This window comes from Raphanus sativus, chromosome 2 (assembly GCF_000801105.2).
Source record: "Raphanus sativus cultivar WK10039 chromosome 2, ASM80110v3, whole genome shotgun sequence".
Classification (NCBI taxonomy): domain Eukaryota; kingdom Viridiplantae; phylum Streptophyta; class Magnoliopsida; order Brassicales; family Brassicaceae; genus Raphanus; species Raphanus sativus.
The window spans coordinates 34,484,018-34,501,042 of record NC_079512.1 but is presented as its reverse complement, the minus strand read 5'-3'; the positions used below and the strand labels follow the sequence as shown (position 1 = coordinate 34,501,042).

General features: G+C 35.9%; 6 protein-coding genes across 6 annotated transcripts; 4 read left to right on the top strand and 2 right to left on the bottom strand.

The window, feature by feature from the left end:
- Positions 1 to 637, top strand: LOC108841529 (stigma-specific STIG1-like protein 1). The gene has a single exon (XM_018614288.2). The coding sequence runs from the start codon at positions 185 to 187 to the stop codon at positions 635 to 637; it is 453 nt and encodes a 150-aa protein (XP_018469790.1). The 5' UTR covers positions 1 to 184.
- Positions 638 to 5,751: 5,114 nt separating this feature from the next.
- Positions 5,752 to 7,463, top strand: LOC108827136 (uncharacterized). The gene is made up of 7 exons (XM_018600493.2): positions 5,752 to 6,054; positions 6,170 to 6,236; positions 6,329 to 6,375; positions 6,509 to 6,596; positions 6,689 to 6,822; positions 6,970 to 7,068; positions 7,233 to 7,463. Exons 1-7 carry the CDS (start codon positions 5,833 to 5,835, stop codon positions 7,308 to 7,310), a joined length of 735 nt encoding a protein of 244 aa, XP_018455995.1. The 5' UTR covers positions 5,752 to 5,832; the 3' UTR covers positions 7,311 to 7,463.
- Positions 7,464 to 8,823: 1,360 nt separating this feature from the next.
- LOC108842402 (GDP-L-galactose phosphorylase 1) lies at positions 8,824 to 11,450 on the top strand. Its single transcript, XM_018615302.2, has 7 exons — positions 8,824 to 9,430; positions 9,522 to 9,616; positions 9,736 to 9,795; positions 9,914 to 10,156; positions 10,247 to 10,432; positions 10,528 to 10,776; positions 10,868 to 11,450. The coding sequence occupies exons 1-7, from the start codon at positions 9,319 to 9,321 to the stop codon at positions 11,228 to 11,230; spliced, it is 1,308 nt and encodes a 435-aa protein (XP_018470804.2). The 5' UTR covers positions 8,824 to 9,318; the 3' UTR covers positions 11,231 to 11,450.
- Positions 11,451 to 12,354: 904 nt separating this feature from the next.
- Positions 12,355 to 13,638, bottom strand: LOC130508073 (small ubiquitin-related modifier 1). The gene is made up of 3 exons (XM_057003279.1): positions 13,440 to 13,638; positions 12,766 to 12,915; positions 12,355 to 12,679 (listed from the first exon to the last, which is right to left on the bottom strand). Exons 1-3 carry the CDS (start codon positions 13,518 to 13,520, stop codon positions 12,587 to 12,589), a joined length of 324 nt encoding a protein of 107 aa, XP_056859259.1. The 5' UTR covers positions 13,521 to 13,638; the 3' UTR covers positions 12,355 to 12,586.
- A 222-nt stretch (positions 13,639 to 13,860) lies between these two features.
- On the top strand, positions 13,861 to 14,921 carry LOC130508072 (upstream activation factor subunit UAF30). The gene is made up of 3 exons (XM_057003278.1): positions 13,861 to 14,017; positions 14,157 to 14,338; positions 14,430 to 14,921. Exons 2-3 carry the CDS (start codon positions 14,165 to 14,167, stop codon positions 14,565 to 14,567), a joined length of 312 nt encoding a protein of 103 aa, XP_056859258.1. The 5' UTR covers positions 13,861 to 14,017; positions 14,157 to 14,164; the 3' UTR covers positions 14,568 to 14,921.
- On the bottom strand, positions 14,712 to 16,967 carry LOC108839601 (pentatricopeptide repeat-containing protein At4g26800). The gene is made up of 2 exons (XM_018612350.2): positions 15,102 to 16,967; positions 14,712 to 15,024 (listed from the first exon to the last, which is right to left on the bottom strand). Exon 1 carries the CDS (start codon positions 16,839 to 16,841, stop codon positions 15,336 to 15,338), a length of 1,506 nt encoding a protein of 501 aa, XP_018467852.2. The 5' UTR covers positions 16,842 to 16,967; the 3' UTR covers positions 14,712 to 15,024; positions 15,102 to 15,335.
- Between the last annotated feature and the right edge of the window lie 58 nt (positions 16,968 to 17,025).

Sequence of the window (17,025 nt, the reverse complement as noted above, 5' to 3'; positions counted from 1 at the left end):
TATTTATAACCCCAAAAGCAAAATACATATCTAATCACCTGTTTCTCACCGCATTTCCAGCGTCAACTCTACTCGACGACAACTATAAAACCTAAGTCCACCTAGTACTCTCCTTACCAATTCCAACGATCACTCTCCCTCTATCTCTATTTCCTCACACAAACCAAAAAAAGATCAAAAGAAAATGGCCCTTATGAAGCTACTCGTGACCATCGCAATAACAACCGCAATCACAATCACACTCATCACCACAAGAACCACCACCACCGTGGAATATACGAGCTCTGATGCACCGGGTACGCAGACTATAAGGCCGAGCAGGTTCTTGGCTCAGAAGGAGGTAGGCGAGCGAAACCCCAACGCGGTGGACCATTGCAACAAGGATCCTAAGATATGTAGCCTCTACGGAGGCGGAGGAAGCAACTCGACAACAGTGACATGCTGCAACAACAAATGCATAGACGTGGGCAGTGACGACAAGAACTGTGGGGCGTGTAAGAACAAGTGCAAGTTCTCACAGACGTGTTGTCGCGGTCAATGCGTTTACTTGTCTTACGACAAACGCCATTGTGGACAATGTAACCATCCGTGTAAGATGAACGAGTTCTGCGTCTACGGTCTCTGTAACTACGCGTGATCGATCCATCGCGTCAGAGCCAAGAGGTGGCATACTTACATACAAGAAACTAAAGCTAATTAAAAGTTTATTTATGTGTAACATGTATTTACATATATAGGATCTGCGTCCAAATAATTAAATAAGTGGTGTTATACCATTCTGAATCCCATCATATTTTTGGTATAAAAAGAAACGATTTTGAGAACATATTCTTCAAGGCTCTGAGTAGAGTATAAGCCGCTTATGAAACGGTGAAAAGACCTGAGAGAAAGTAGAGAGAAGCGAGAGAAAAGAGATAAAGCAGATCGAGGGAGGGGCCGGCGGTAGGTCGGTCGGCGCGTGAGCGTCCGCGCCGCCGTCGATTCCCTTTTCCTTTCGATTTTTTTCAGATTAAATCATTCTTGTTCTGTATCTTCTTCGTCTCCTCCGGTCTTCGCTTTTTCAGAGCTCTGCCTAGTCACCAATCGCGGTGTTTTTTCGTGGAGTAATGACGCGGTGGCGGGAATGACGACGGTGAAGAGGTTAGTAGTTGGTTTCCACGGGAGACGGAGTCTCCAACAGATCCGTCGACGCCGGCTTTTGTTTCCGGGACGGGGAGTTTCTTCAACTTCGCCGTCGTCGGTTCTAGCTCCCGGCGGATGAAGGTGCCCACAATCTTGTCTCGCCGGTTCGGTTCCCTAGGTTTTTAGGGTTTAGTTTCTCTTGTTTTTTTTGTTTTTTGTTTCTGTTGGTTCGTTTGGAAAGAGTCGCTTAAGTTATCGTCGGAGGACGATGAAGCTCGCCGTGAAAGGGTGTGTTTGCATGCAAAGCCTTATCTTCGGTTGGTGGTGGTGATTGTTTAACGGACGAGATCTCACAGCGGTGATGGACTCTCTCCGATATTGGTCCACCGAGAGATCGATGGCGTTTGCAGAGAACGAGTGGAGGTTCGGGAGCGCCGGTGTGTTCCGGTGTACCGAGTGAATGCTCTGGGTGTTAGCAAGAAGCGGTGGAGACACGGGCGCTTTGATCGATGGCGCCGTTGTTTTTTCATTCCTTTTGCTAGGGTTTTCCAATTTGGGTCTAGGCCCATTTGGTAGTTGGTTTGGGTAATGAGTCCGTTTGGACTTTGTTGTAATGGTGGGTTTTGGCCTTTTTCATATATTTAAAATTTTGATGGAAAAAAAAGGACACTTGTTATGAAAAAAAAAGAGTATAAGCCGCTTAAATTCTATATATACACATTAAAAAAGGTGTGCGCGAGTGTAATAATTCCACACTAGATATTTTGTCCGCACCTGCGGGCTTAATAGTTTAAAAAAAATTATAAACAAATCTACTATAAATTAAAAACCTTATTAAAAAAATATTCTCATGCTTTTGAAATATTTAATAATTAACTAAATATTAATTTTTATATTCAATATTTTTTTACTTTAATAAAATATCCATATATACATACATTATATTTATTTTTAAAATATATGATGTAAAATATTTTAAATAATATAATATAGAATCTTTTAGATAATGATGAATACCATGAATTTTTTATTTATGGGTAAATATATATTAAAAATATACCCTAATTATTTATTAAGAATAATAACAAATTTAACGTTTTAAATTTAAACATGAGAGCGAACAAATTATTTTGTAAATAATAGTATAAATAATTTTGAATCTTCCGCTAATTTTTTCGGAAATTATCACAATGGATTTAAACATATAATAATAAATTATTATATGTATTTATTATTATATATAGTACTAATTTTTATTGTATCAATGCTTTTGATATTTGTATTATTATAAGTGATTTTAAACATATAATAATAGTATACATAAGTAATTTTATCTAAGTTTATAATTATTTATGGGTAAATTTTTTTTTGTCAGCATTTATGGGTAATTATAAACATATATGTAATACTTTAATATTACTAAATTATATGTATAAGTTTAGCTATGATATTATCTTTAGCATATTTTAATTATTTTTAAGATAATGACCAATTATCGGTTAAAACACTAAAATTATTTATTAATTAATATTAATAATTAAGCAAAAAATATGAGTAAATGTATAATTATGAATAGCATCACAAATAAGCAAATTCACTTCTCAAATAATAGTTTAGATAGATAGATTGTTTAATATATTAATTTTTAACTTTCATAATAGAAATAATTATTTTAAGATAACAACACAATATATAAGAATTATCATATTTTTAATCATAATTAATATTATTAATATAAATTTGTTTTAACTATATAATAAATTCATATATAATAGTAAAGATATAAATAAATTGTTATATATCTTATTTTTTAACTTTTATAACAAAAATAATAATTTCAAGATAGCAACACAATATATAAGTTATCTTATTTTATTAAAAATTAATCTGATTAATATAAATTTTTTTTAATTATATAGAAATATCTTAGAAAATATATTTATACAAAATGGTTTTAGTTGGTTAATATTTAATTATAAATAGTTTATATGTTATTTTATATCTTTTATACTTGAAAATATATTTTAAGATAACAACACAATATATAAGAATCATCATATTTTAAAAATTCTAATATTATTAATAAAAATCGTTTTTAATTATATAATTAATTATATATAAAATTTATTAAAGATAATATTGACTTTAACCACTTAATCTATACTATTATTTGAGAAGTAAATTTGCTTACATGTCATGCTCTCCATAATTTTAGTTAATTTTGCTTATTTGTCATATTCTCTATAAATAATTTTAGTATTTTAGTTGATAATTTGTCAATATCATCTTTAAATAATTTTAGTGATTTATCTGATAATTTATTATTATCTCAAAAATAAATAAATTTGCTTATGTGTCATGCTCTCCATAATTTTAGCTAATTTTACTTATTTGTCATATTTTCGATAAATAATTTTAGTAATTTAGTTGATAATTTGTCATTATTATCTTTAAATAATTTTAAGTGATTTATATGATAATTTATTATTATCTCAAAATAATTAATTTAATGACAATATAAAATTTATATTTATATCATATTTACTTAAGTAATATTAAAATATTATATATGTCTTATTTTATATTTGGTTAAGTAATCTTAAACCAATTCAATTATATATATATATATATATATATATATATATACATATATATATATCACATAATTAGAATGAATCATCTATATTTCAAAATAAATATATTAGAACAATCAAAATTAATTTCATAAAATCTTTGGAAGATATTACTAATAATTAGCTATAGATATATTTCACTTAATTTTTTTAAGTTTGGCAAAAAGACAAGTTATTTCTATTTTTAAATTGTATTGTGCTTCCGTATGTTTCAAATTAAATATAGTTTTAAATTTTCCACAATACATTAATAAAATATTAATACATAAGTTTTATTATATTTTTTTATGTAGAAGGAACCAAATTAATTAATAAAATTTACATTAAAATACTAAAACAAGGCTTGTTTGGTAAGGAAAAATTATTTTATATAAACAGAAGAAAAGGGAGTAGTATACTATTTCAAAGTTCGCGAAAGTTTTTTTTGTCAACCGAAGTTTTATACTCCATACTAGATTCTGATCTACTTTTGAAAAGACAAATATACTTTTTTTTTTAAATTAATTTTTATATTTGAATTTTTATATTCATATTTATATTCAATATTAATTTAATTTGATAAAACAGTTCTTTAAATAAATAAAATACATGTAAATATAATATTTATCAATATGTTATATTTCTGTTATAATATAATAAATATTTAAATCAGATGAACATAGATCATATTTCAGTTCTTTCGGTGTCAGAAAAAAAAATAGATATTTAAAAAGCCCGTTAAGGGTTTACAGTTAGTGAAGTTTGTGAAAGTTAACACAAAGAAACATATCGAATGAATAGAGCCACCTAAAAACAGTAGAAACCATTCAAATACCAAAATAAAAATGAAATTATTCAAAAAGTCATGTTGTTATAAATTTAAATTGGGAAAATCGCATAAAAAATCTTCAAAGTGGCACTTACTAACACTTTAAACCTTAACTTATTTAACTAGCATATTAAACCATCAACTTGGCTTTTGTATCATAACAAACCTTCAATTTGACTTACTTTTCCATCAAGCAAAAACTGTGACCTGGTAACCTGTAACAGCAGGTGGTGTCTTGTTTTTTATTTTATTTCTATTTAGTTCCCAAAAAATGTAATCAACAATAAATAACTATAAGACATTACAGGAAAATTCTAAAATTCAATTTAACAAAAATCAATATATTTTCTTAAAAATTTGATTTTTTTTTTTTAAATGTAACTTTTGCAAAATAAAAGATTTTTTTTAATAAAAAAATAAAAATATTATTTTTTTTTAAAAATAAATATTTTCTTAAGAATTTATATACTTTTATTTTAAATGCAATTTTGTAAAACTATTAATTTTATTTTAAATAAAAATATATAAAGCTCTAAAATTTTATTTAAAAACAAATAGTCAGAATATACCACCATTAAAAGTAACATTTTTAGTCATATCACCATTAATAATAACATTGTTTTAAACATTTAATTTTGATATATTGATATCTTCGAACCATGATAATTTTGACATATGGATAACAATTATTTTTTACACTATTATCATTATCTATATAACTAAAAATGTTACTCTTACTAATGATACGACGAAAAGTGTTCATGTTGACGGAGATAATGTTTTAAATTATTTAATTCTTGTGAGAATACTTTTTAGCTTTTATATAATTTCTTTTAAAACTTCATTTACAAAAAAAACTTTCGAAGTTTTGAATTTTTTTTTGTTTTTTTATTAAATTCATTTTTAGAATATTCTTGTAATTTTCTAAGTTTTATTTATGTTTTTTATAGCTATTTTTTGTTAATTAAAAAAAAACATGTCACTTGCTACTACAGGTTATCCGGTCTCAGTCTTTACTTGATGGAAAAGTAAGTCAAGTTGAAAGTTTGTTATGATACAAAAGCCAAATTGAAGGTTTAATATGTTAGTTAAATAAGTTGAAGGTTTAAAGTGTTAGTCGGTGCCATTTTGGAAGTTTTTTATGCGATTTTCCCAATTTAAATTTATGAGCTAAAATTTATTTCGCAAAAAGAAAAAAAAACAACGTGTGAAATAAGTGTGACCGGTCAAAATTTTGTCTGTTTCCGAAAGTACACCTAGCGATTGGCGATGGCAGCTCCTGCGGTGGAGGCGACCGCCGCAACAGCGCTGCGCTCTGTCGTTCTCAGGGCTCGTAAGGCGGCGGAGCGTGTAGGAAGAGATCCGGAGCGAGTAAGAGTCGTCGCAGTCTCCAAGACAAAACCAGTCTCGCTTATCCGCCAAATCTACGACGCCGGCCACCGCTGCTTCGGCGAGAACTACGTTCAAGAATTCATCGACAAAGCTCCACAGGTCCCTCTCGTCTTTCTCTCTCTAATCCTCGCTCGATTTCTCATTTTTTGTTTTGTTTTGTTTTGCTGAATCTAATAGATATGCTTCTTATCGTTTTCAATATGATGTTTTTCAGCTTCCGGAAGATATAGAGTGGCATTTCGTGGGGCATCTACAGAGCAACAAGGCCAAAACTTTACTAGGTGTGACTTTATATTATTCTCCCCATCTTGAAATAATGAAGCTCCAAAGTTTTGTAATTTGAGTTAAAGTGAATTAATCCACTGTTTTGCAGCTGGAGTCCCAAACTTGGCAATGGTTCATGGTGTTGATGGAGAGAAGGTAAACTCACATTCGCTGATAACTCTCTTGTATTGTATTTTAGATAGATTCTTCAAGTAAGATGCACAGTTGGGTTTGCTAAGAGTTTTTTTTTTCTGTCGTTGGGTGTTATTTTGGTGCAAATTGTCTACAGGTAGCAAATCATCTTGATCGAGCTGTTTCAAGTCTTGGGAGACATCCACTTAAGGTTTTGGTCCAAGTCAACACAAGCGGAGAGGCTTGTGAGTATTTTTTTTATTTACCCACCGAGCTTCATCTTATCTCCAGCTTCATGCAGTGGCTAAACTGTTTGTTCCTGAAAAATTTGATACAGCTAAATCTGGAGTAGAGCCTTCTAGTGTTGTGGAGTTAGCAAGACATGTGAATATGCACTGCCCTAATCTGGTATTCTCTGGTCTAATGACTATTGGGATGCCTGACTATACTTCTACTCCAGACAACTTCAGGGTATGTTAATTGATCTACTCTTGTTGAATGCTTCTTTCAGTTTTAAATAAGGCTCTCGTTCAACGACCGCAGCATACAAACTTCTCGGCTTTCTCGATAAATTTGCTTACCGGAGTTTTGTTCTTTTCTCCTCATTATCTGAACCAGACACTTACAAGCTGTCGAGCTGAGGTCTGCAAGGCACTTGGAATGTCTGAGGATCAATTTGAACTGTCTATGGGCATGTCCGGTGACTTTGAGCAAGCGGTAATATAAATTTGAACTCTCTCCTATAATACCACCCACCTGTGGAATGCAACCAAGCGGACATAGAATCATTATAAATGTGTTCTTCTTACTTTCTTCCTAGGAACTATAAATGTGGAAGATGATCTTTGACTTTTTTTTTCTTGAAACTTATGGAACTGCAGATTGAGATGGGAAGCACCAATGTGAGGGTTGGCTCCACCATTTTCGGACCAAGAGATTACTCCAAAAAATCAACTTAGTGACTACATTGTTGAAAACACTTGTGCTTGTAAGATTATGTATATTTTATTCAATTTTGGAAAGAAAAAAAAATGTGTATTCACAAGTTACTTTATAGAAATCAACACATTGTTATCAGTAAAATCAACGTACTAAACAAAGTTTCATTTGAATGACTTAGTAGTTTGTTTTATCATCACTAACTCACCTATGCGTAAGTTTGCAACCTTCAATTGAACCTTATTTTCATTTGAATGCTTTATTAGTTTGTTTTGCCATCACTAACTAACCCTTCGTTTTTCTCCACCTACCATTCTCAAATGTTTATCTATTTTCTAGTTTTGTCACGGTTTCTAATTTTACTCTGTCACTAATAACTCTTAGTAGACCAATGGAGAAAAGCAAACATAGTCCCTTGAAGCTTAGTTCTCACTTCTCAGGATGTGTAATCAAGGTTATTTGAGTAACTGAAACTTATTACTTTATTATTAACGTGTTTGTTGTTTGTTCACATGTGGGTGATAATTTAAATATTGCGCTGAATCGGTTTCGGTATGGTAAAGGTGGGCGTACAAATGGTAGATATTGCCAAACATGTAATGGACCACGTACCAATTTATGTGGTTCAAAGAGTTATTTCCTTTCCTTAGATTCCGAATCTTCAATTATGTGTTCCCCCTATTTTATTGTTCATTTGTACATAAAAAACAAAACATCCAAAAAGATATGGTTCGCAAAATATATCGACCAAACGATGGTGTCCTCCTCAGTCCTCACATGCCCCCATACCGAGCCTTGCAGTAGTTGCTACAACCACACAACGTCCGAAGAGAAAGCATGACCATATAAAATCTAATAAATGTAACTTATCTAGTTATCTATCAAGACAACGTAAAATAACAGCACGTTCCTATGTTCAAACAAAATAATAATAATGTTCTAATACTTTTTTTGCTAAAACGTTCTATGACATTATTGATAAAAATTTGTCAACCATTTCACTGATTCCATAATTGCATCCAAGTGCTAATTTTAACATTTTTAGCAAGATTGTTCTACAATAGTTCTTGACACAATAGATAGACCACAATTTGAATATTCTTAATGATAGTCGTTGCTACAGAACTTTTCTTCTACCTGTATTTTTTTTTTCTCCATTGTTATGCGTTTATTAATCTCCTTAATACATTTCTTGCGGTCGGTCTCCTAGGAAAACGACATTGTTTTAGGATAGTCTTCTCAATTGCTGAATGAAAGATTTTAGTGTTTTCACATTTAATTGAGTTTGAATTTAATTTCTGCAAAGTAGACTAATATGAATTATAAATTGAGTTAAAAAAAAACGTTGACAAAAAAAGGAAAAATTGAGTTAAAAAAAGGAAACTCACAAAGAAAAGACCTAATAAGAGACACATGACGTCCGAACTAGAACCACACAAAAAAAGTTGATAAAAAAAAGAAATAAATAAATATATTTGTGACGTCTCTCTGATATGGTTCACTCATGTCCTTATCTATTTAAAGCCATTCAATCTCCCGAAACAAACTACCAGCAGCAAAAAAAAAGAAAAAAGAAGCTAATCTCTGTAGATCGAAAACCCCCACATCGAAAGATCTCTCCTTTTACGTTCCGTCTCTCCGTAGATTAGATTAAGCTGTTTTGAGGGTCGGGGGTGGTTCGTTCTTCTCCTCCTGTCGTCATCTTCTCAAACGGCGTTTTGATCTTCGGGCAATCACGGCTATACACGGGATATCACGGGGTGTTAGCTTTCATGTCCATCTTGTACGCAAGGGTTGTTTGATAGAGACTAATCCTTTGCCGCACGGAGGACGTGGAGCTCTGCCGTCTGAAGGCGGCAGCCCTTCTGATCTCCTCTTTTTAGCCGGAGGCGGTTCACCTTTCTTCTTTTCCATTAGCTTTTAGGGTTTTAGGGTTTCCATTAGACTTTTGTTTATTTCCTATTTTGCTGTTGAGTCGCGCTTTTCGTGTGTGGGGGTGGGGGAAGTCTTTTTTCTTTCTTTGTGAGAATGTTGAAAATCAAGAGGGTTCCGACTGTTGTGTCTAATTACCAAAAGGATGAGTCTTCTGATGAATCTGTCGGCTGTGGACGTAATTGTCTCGGAGCTTGTTGCATTAACGGTATATGATTCTAAGCTGAATCGTTGCTTTTTTTTTTATGTAATAAAAGTTTCCTGTTTGATCAATTTCTGTTGATGGGTTTTGTTCTCAGGGGCAAGGCTTCCGTTGTATGCCTGCAAGAAACTTGAAAAATCATGTGCCGGAGAGAAGCCGGTGGCTTTTCTCGAGTCCCTCGTTCTTGGAGAGGTAAGACACACATATATATATATATATAAGCCTAGCTGCTAGCACTTGTTACTTTGTTTGTGGGTTATGTGGTTTTGAGTGAGGCTAATCATTATAGTATCCCTTCTTTTATGTTTTAGTGGGAGGATAGGTTCCAAAGAGGACTCTTTCGCTACGATGTCACTGCCTGCGAGACCAAAGTAATTCCCTTTCTTAACTTTTATGTTTGATTTCTCTGAAGGCAATCTTGTGATTTTTAGTTTGTTGCTGGGAAATCCAAGATCTTTGTTTCATATCTGTCTCTTTGGTTTGTTTCAGGTGATCCCTGGGAAGTATGGTTTCGTTGCTCAGCTAAACGAGGGCCGTCACCTGAAGAAGAGGCCAACCGAGTTCCGTGTGGACAAGGTTTTGCAGTCTTTTGATGGCAACAAGTTCAACTTCACTAAAGTTGGCCAGGAAGAGCTGCTCTTCCAGTTTGAAGCTGGTGAAGATGGCGAAGTTCAGTTCTTCCCGTGCATGCCTCTTGACGCTGAGAATTCTCCCAGTGTTATTGCCATCAATGTAAAGAATCTTCTGCGCAGAGACATTGGCTTGTTTTTTCGATGTTATCTAGCTAAAGATTATTTCTTTATATATCCTTGTTTTTAACAGGTTAGTCCAATCGAGTATGGTCACGTGCTGCTGATTCCTCGGGTTCTGGACTGCTTGCCTCAGAGGATCGATCACAAAAGCCTTTTGCTTGCACTTCACATGGCTACTGAGGCTGCTAATCCTTACTTCAGACTCGGTTACAACAGCTTGGGTGCTTTTGCCACTATCAACCATCTTCACTTTCAGGTATACCCTGTATTGGCCATGCTTGATGTTTTCCCCGATTTGTCTCAGATGAGCTTTGTTCTGATTGTTTTGGTGGTGATTGTTGTTGAAAACAGGCATACTACTTGGCCATGCCTTTCCCAATAGAGAAAGCTCCTTCCAAGAAGATGATAACCACTGCTAGTGGTGTGAAAATCTCAGAGCTTCTGAGTTACCCTGTGAGAAGTCTTCTCTTTGAAGGTGGGAGCTCTATGCATGACCTATCTGATACTGTATCAGATGCCTGCGTTTGCCTCCAGAACAACAACATTCCTTTCAACATTCTCATCGCTGATTGTGGAAGGCAGATCTTCCTGATGCCACAGGTATAACATATAACTTGCAAACAGTTGGATCACTTTGGTTTCGAATCCACCGAATGAAAATAAATAACAGCTTGAATGTGTAAATTTGCAGTGTTACGCAGAGAAACAGGCACTAGGTGAAGTAAGCCCCGAGGTGTTGGAAACGCAAGTGAACCCAGCTGTGTGGGAGATAAGCGGTCACATGGTGCTGAAGAGGAAAGAGGATTACGAAGGAGCTTCGGAGGAGAACGCATGGAGGCTCCTCGCAGAAGCTTCTCTGTCGGAGGAAAGGTTCAAGGAGGTTTATGCTCTCATCTTTGAAGCCATAGGTTGTAGTTACCAAGAGGAGGAGGTTGAAGGAACCATAGTTGAACAGGACAACCCTAGTGGCAGTGTTAACCAGAAAAGCAACCGAACCACCCATGGAGGTCCTATCACGAACGGGACTGCCTCTGAGTGCCTTGTCCTTCAGTGAAAAACTCCGGCTTGGCTGGGGTTTTATGTATAATTAGAGTCCATAATGCATAAAATAAGCAAACTCTCTTGGTAGTTGCATTTGAAACTTGTTGGTGTTCTTATGGTTGTTGTGGCCTAGACTTGCTGGCTCTCTTTCTTGGTTGTAAGTTTATGTTTGGGATGATACATATGTTCTCCCCTTGTTGGTGATTATTATCTGAATAATTTCGAACAATTTATAGTCGTGGTCTCGTGGATGGGGTTGTATATGTCTTCCTCTTCAGTTTTCTTTGGGATCCGTTGTAAATAGAGTTAAATGTACACCTTATTCCTTGCCCCAGAAGAAAGAGCACGAGGTAATTGGTGGTTTAACATATACGCTTCAAAAAGAAAGGTACAGGGGGGAGCCACGATCTTATATAGTGTGATGATGAGAAGGACGAAAATTGAGTAGTAACTAGTAAATACAGATCCTTGTTTTCAGTAAATCACTCTGAACTCTTTACTGGTGATTCTTGAATCTGTGGGAAGCAGGTTCAATTGGTACAGATACATGAAGCCAGTACACACAGGTAACGTATGAAAGGTTGTAAAGAGTACATATGTGAATCAATCGGCTAGTGTACCTCAGAACTCTGTCAAATGGAGGCTCGAAAGAAGAGTGCCGTGGTCAGGTGAAAATGTGTGGAGTTTTCATACTCCAAATTCTTGAACTCAAAGTTGAATCGCCTCCACGCAACTGCACATTGGAAACCAGCCTAATATATCTGTGACCTATCCAACTACTACTATACTTGATTATTGGATGTTGAATGGGAAAGCCAAAACTGATCTCTTCGATATATAGTAAGAATATGCAACAATACCAACACAACATGCTGCAATACAATTAGGTAACGTAACCCAGGTCCATTCGCCCAAGATTGACCCCAAAAAATAAGAGAGAATCACACGACATTTGACCCAATCTTACAAACCGACGTTAGCTTCAATGAAACTGTAATTAAGTGGATGTTAAGATTAAATTGAGTGGAGTTATACAAGATTGCTTCCACTAATATACACGAGCCTTCATTAGCTCCTTCACTTTTTAAATGTTTTTTAACTTTTGACAGATAAAAGATAAACTTTAAGAGCAAGAGCTTAAGCGCACAGGTTAAATAACAATCTTAAACGCAAACAGTAACATAACATAGTAGGATCCAATACCAAAGGAAGAAGACCAACAATTAACAAAAGTTTTTGTTTTAAGCCTTCATGACCATATTAGTCTTTTAAGGCCAATGGTCACGATTAAAAAAAAAAAAAAAAAAACAAGTCTGCAATTCCTAATGCCGATTACTCCTTAACCATTCCTATCACACATCATGAAACCCTAAACCCGGATAAATGTCAGGCCGCCTCCACCACCACAGCCACCAGTCTGATGGAGCATGGCATCGATCTCATCACCGTCCTCCATTTCAAGCTGTAGCAATTAAAGAGACTAACCTTTAGAAAAGGTGGAAACTTGACAAGGGAACACAGAATTATAGCCATGGAATGGTTTATTACCTCATCGGGAGTCTGCTCAGCACGCAGACGACGCCCATCAAACAAGAAGGCAATGGCGTTCATGTCCACAGATTGCCTGTCACAGTAAGCATTCATCAGCTTCTTAAGCTGAGTGCTTCTCTTGATCCTAAAGAAGACCTCATTACCGTCCTGACAACATAAAACACGATTCAAGAAAAAGGAAACAAACATGATGCACACGATTCAAGCAAAAAGGAAAAAAACATGATCTTGACCTGATAATGGAACCTGACAAGGTCTTAAAACACACGATTGATAATAGAAAAGTTGCCATATTCTCAAAAAGGATTTATAATTATTATCGTCTAAAAAAATCGAAAAGGTTTTAACTTTACGATTCTGATAAGGGTAAAAAAAAACTTTTAAGACAGCAACAACAACAGCAAAGAGGTCTAAAAGAACAGCTTAAACATAACAGGTTCGGATATATGATAAACAATTAGCGAGGAAAAGCAAACATGTAATAATACAAGTAACTCAGGTCTCATAATTCGGATCCAAGACCAACAAACAAACAAAAAAAAAATAGCAAAACCCACTAACACTAGACGCTGGTAGCAAAGCAGTCGAATCGGAAAACAAAACCCTAAATCGCAACCTAGACGAGATCTTAGCACGAAACACACGCTAAGAAAAGAAAAAAAAGAAGTTACCTGTCCCTTGACCTTAAGATTAATGTGAGCTCCTCCGTCACCACCACCGGGCTTCTTGTCTTCTTCCTGTGTTGCAGACATCCTTACTTTTTATGATTCTCCGAGAGTTAATGCCTTCGAAACAGTGATGGCTGAGAGATTTATATAAACAAAATAAGTGAAATTTCCAAGATTGCTTTCGCCGCGCATTTGTACTGACGCATCGGACTCCTCTTTATCATTAAAGTGGTTGAGTCGTAGGGCATCTATCGGACGGTTCATATTCTCTATCTTCCCTTTTTAATCCTACGGCTTAGAGTGCTTTACGAATAGATCTTCTTCCATTATCCAAAATAAATAAAATCGAATCTAAAGAACGGATATACCTCGGCCCATTAATCAGTACTAGGCCCAACACATGTACTTTCGAGGACCTTCCTCTAGTCTTCTAACTTTCTTTCTACCACAGTCGCAGCCTATAGCGTTTTAAACGCGATAATATCTCCAACGTAAAGCGTTAAAACTGCGAGTGTAACTGTGAAAAATCCCCCGTTACTCTGCGTTGCCTTGTTGCGTTTAGTTTACTTACCTTCTGACGGGTAAGTGTAAAGTCGAGCTTCGCTTTCTTTTCATTGCTGCACACTAAGTGCTCGATAAAATTCCCCAAACGGAATGAGTAACTGAATTTATAGTGTTGATTTCGTATTGACGTACTCGTTGGAATTTCCCGCTGTTCAGAGTCAAAGATGCAGCCGCAGAGGCTGAAGAAGGCGATAACTGATAACCCCAAGAAGCTTGGGAATTTGATTGACCTCGTGAACCTTCCATCTCCTCTACGTGACTTCCTTGGTCAATCTCAGATTTCTCGTCTGGGTTGTTTCATGCGTGTATGGTCTTATATCAAGACCAACAATCTTCAGGTCAGAACAAGGGACCATTTATTAGTTATGTGATGTTTCTTTGTTTTTGTTTGTATGATTGACTGATTGTTTTTTTTTTGTTTCTCAAAAGGATCCAAAGAACAAGAATGTGGTGAACTGTGATGGAAAGCTGAAGAGCATTTTGCTTGGGAAGCAGCGAGTGGAGCTAGTTGATCTTCCTTCTCTTATCAAGTTACATTTCACCAAGACACCACCAAAGTCGAATTAGAGCTGAAGAGCAATAATGTGATCTTGCTTGGTAGTCGTTTGTTTGTTTTCATCTCTGTTATAATGTGGTGATCTCAGAGTTTCTGTTTCTCTGGATCGAATTTCGTTTCTGTATTCTTTTGTAAACGGTTTCAAAATATCGATCTTAACTACTTACACAAACATATATTGATAAAAGAAAATGGTTCTTTTACAACATTCTGGAAGCATGGTTATAATTAGACCAAGCAACCTGACTGACTGATCATTGGTACAACAAGCTACAAAATTGTGAGAACGCAGAAAAAAAAGTTAGTAGAAGAAAGAATGTTTGATGTAAAGCAATTAGTTTGTGGTATGACTTGATATGTTGAGTCCCAAAATACATATTTGCTTGCATCTGAAACATGTGAGATGCTTCAATTCTATCTCCCAAGTAGGCCATCTCCTAGTATAGTATCCCGTTACAGTTTGGAAACCTGCAAGAGGATTGAGAACACAATCAGAAAATTATTGATACAAGAGTAGTTGAAACACTTATAAAAACACAACTAACCGAATGCGTTAGGATTCTTTATGTTTTCAAAGACCAATGTTGTATGGATTTGAAAACACCAGCTGGATTCTGTTCAGCTCATCCTTCAACTTGCCTTTTCAAATCTCTGGCTACACTTGCTTCGGCAACAGATATGTGTTGCTCTTTCCAGGAGCAGACATACCATTGAAAGGAGCTTGCACAGAGGTATCCTAAGGAGCTAGGAGTCCGTAAATGCGTCTCATGAGAAAACCCCTATATACTTCCTCTGTTCCGCTTGTATTTCTGGTAAATCCTTGTCAGTGCATGCGCTCTAGCCAGCATGCCGTTCTTCTTCAACCCTGAGATCATTGCCGTGTATGCTTTATCATCAGGCTCCACTCCGTAGCTGCTGAGGCTACAGAACAACTTATATGCTTCATCCGCCTTACCATCCTTGCACATCCCATGGATCATGATGGTATATGTAACAATGTCAAGATCGTTTCTAGTCTTTTGCATATCTTCATATTTACCCATTGCTAGCTTTACCTTCCCATAAGAAAACAGACCAGCTAACACAATGTTATAACTCCTAATATTTGGAGACAGACCATGAGCAGGCATTTTTTCCAAGAGTTGTTCGGCAGCACTGATTTTGCCAGCTTGAAAACACCCTTGGATAAGGGTGTTGCGAGAGACTATGTTTTCAGCAACTCCTCTGTCAGACATCTCTTGGAAAAGTTCAATCCCTTTCTTGAACATGTTCGACTTGAAAAATCCATTTGCAAGAGTAGAGTAAGTCAACACATTTGGGGCGCACCCATTGCTTAGCATGTCTTTATAAGCTTCTACGGCGATATCTACATGATTGTGCATGCACAACCCATTGATCACTGAAGTGTAAGTGAAAACATTAGGATCTATAGACATCTTAATCATCTCCTGGGACAGCTCCTTAAATTTCGAAAACTTCCCAGCTTTCACATACGCATCGATTAGTACAGTGAAAGTGACTACATTAGGATCGATATTCCTGGAGATCATCTCGCGAAGTAGGTGAGAGGCTTCACTCAACTTACAGGCGTTACAAAGACCACTAATGAGAGAGGTGTAGGTAAACACATTCGGAGTAACTCCTTCCTTCTCCATCCAACCAAATCGCTTAACCGCTTCATTCAAAAACCCGCTCCTACAGAGACCATCAATAAGAACAGTGTAGACTACAACATTAGGGGCAACGCCCATCTTCTTCATCTGCTCAACCACATACAAAGCCTCGTAATTTCTATTGATCCTACAAAACCCACTAACCAACAAGCTATCCGTAACCACGTCCGGCTCAACACCAAGCTTCATCATCTTCCCAAGAAAAGACAAAGCAAGACAAGGCTGATAACAAGAGCAGAAACACTTCACTAAGATGTTGCAGGTGTAGATATCAGGCGATATCTCTATATCCTCTTCCTTCTCCACAATACTCCAGAGCCTGATCACAGTATCGTAGCTATGCATCTTGGCGATAGCAGTCAGCACTTTGTTGAACTCGATGATGTGAGGGAGGGGACGAGACTCAGCCATGTATTTGAACAAGTACACAGCTTCATCGTGCTCGATACCGTCAAGCCCACTTCTCAGTATCTCTCGATAGTCAACAGAACTACAGAAAGCTCGGAGCTTGCAGAGTCGAATCGAAGGAGGGATACCGTTCTTCAGGAAGAACTGTCGGTGAAGAAACGCCTTAGCCGTCGAGGAGATCGCAGTCGGGATCGGCCACCGCATCCAATCGACTTGCCTTCAGCTTGATTTGGGGGTTTCGCTCCCAAAATGAGTTGCTCGACCATAAACCCTAAACCCTAAACCCTAGGAGGATACATTTGGTTAAGTGAACTGAGAATTTGAGACAGAGGAGAAGAAGGCGCAAGAGAGAAATAACCGGTTTAACGGACAATCGAGGTTTTAGGGT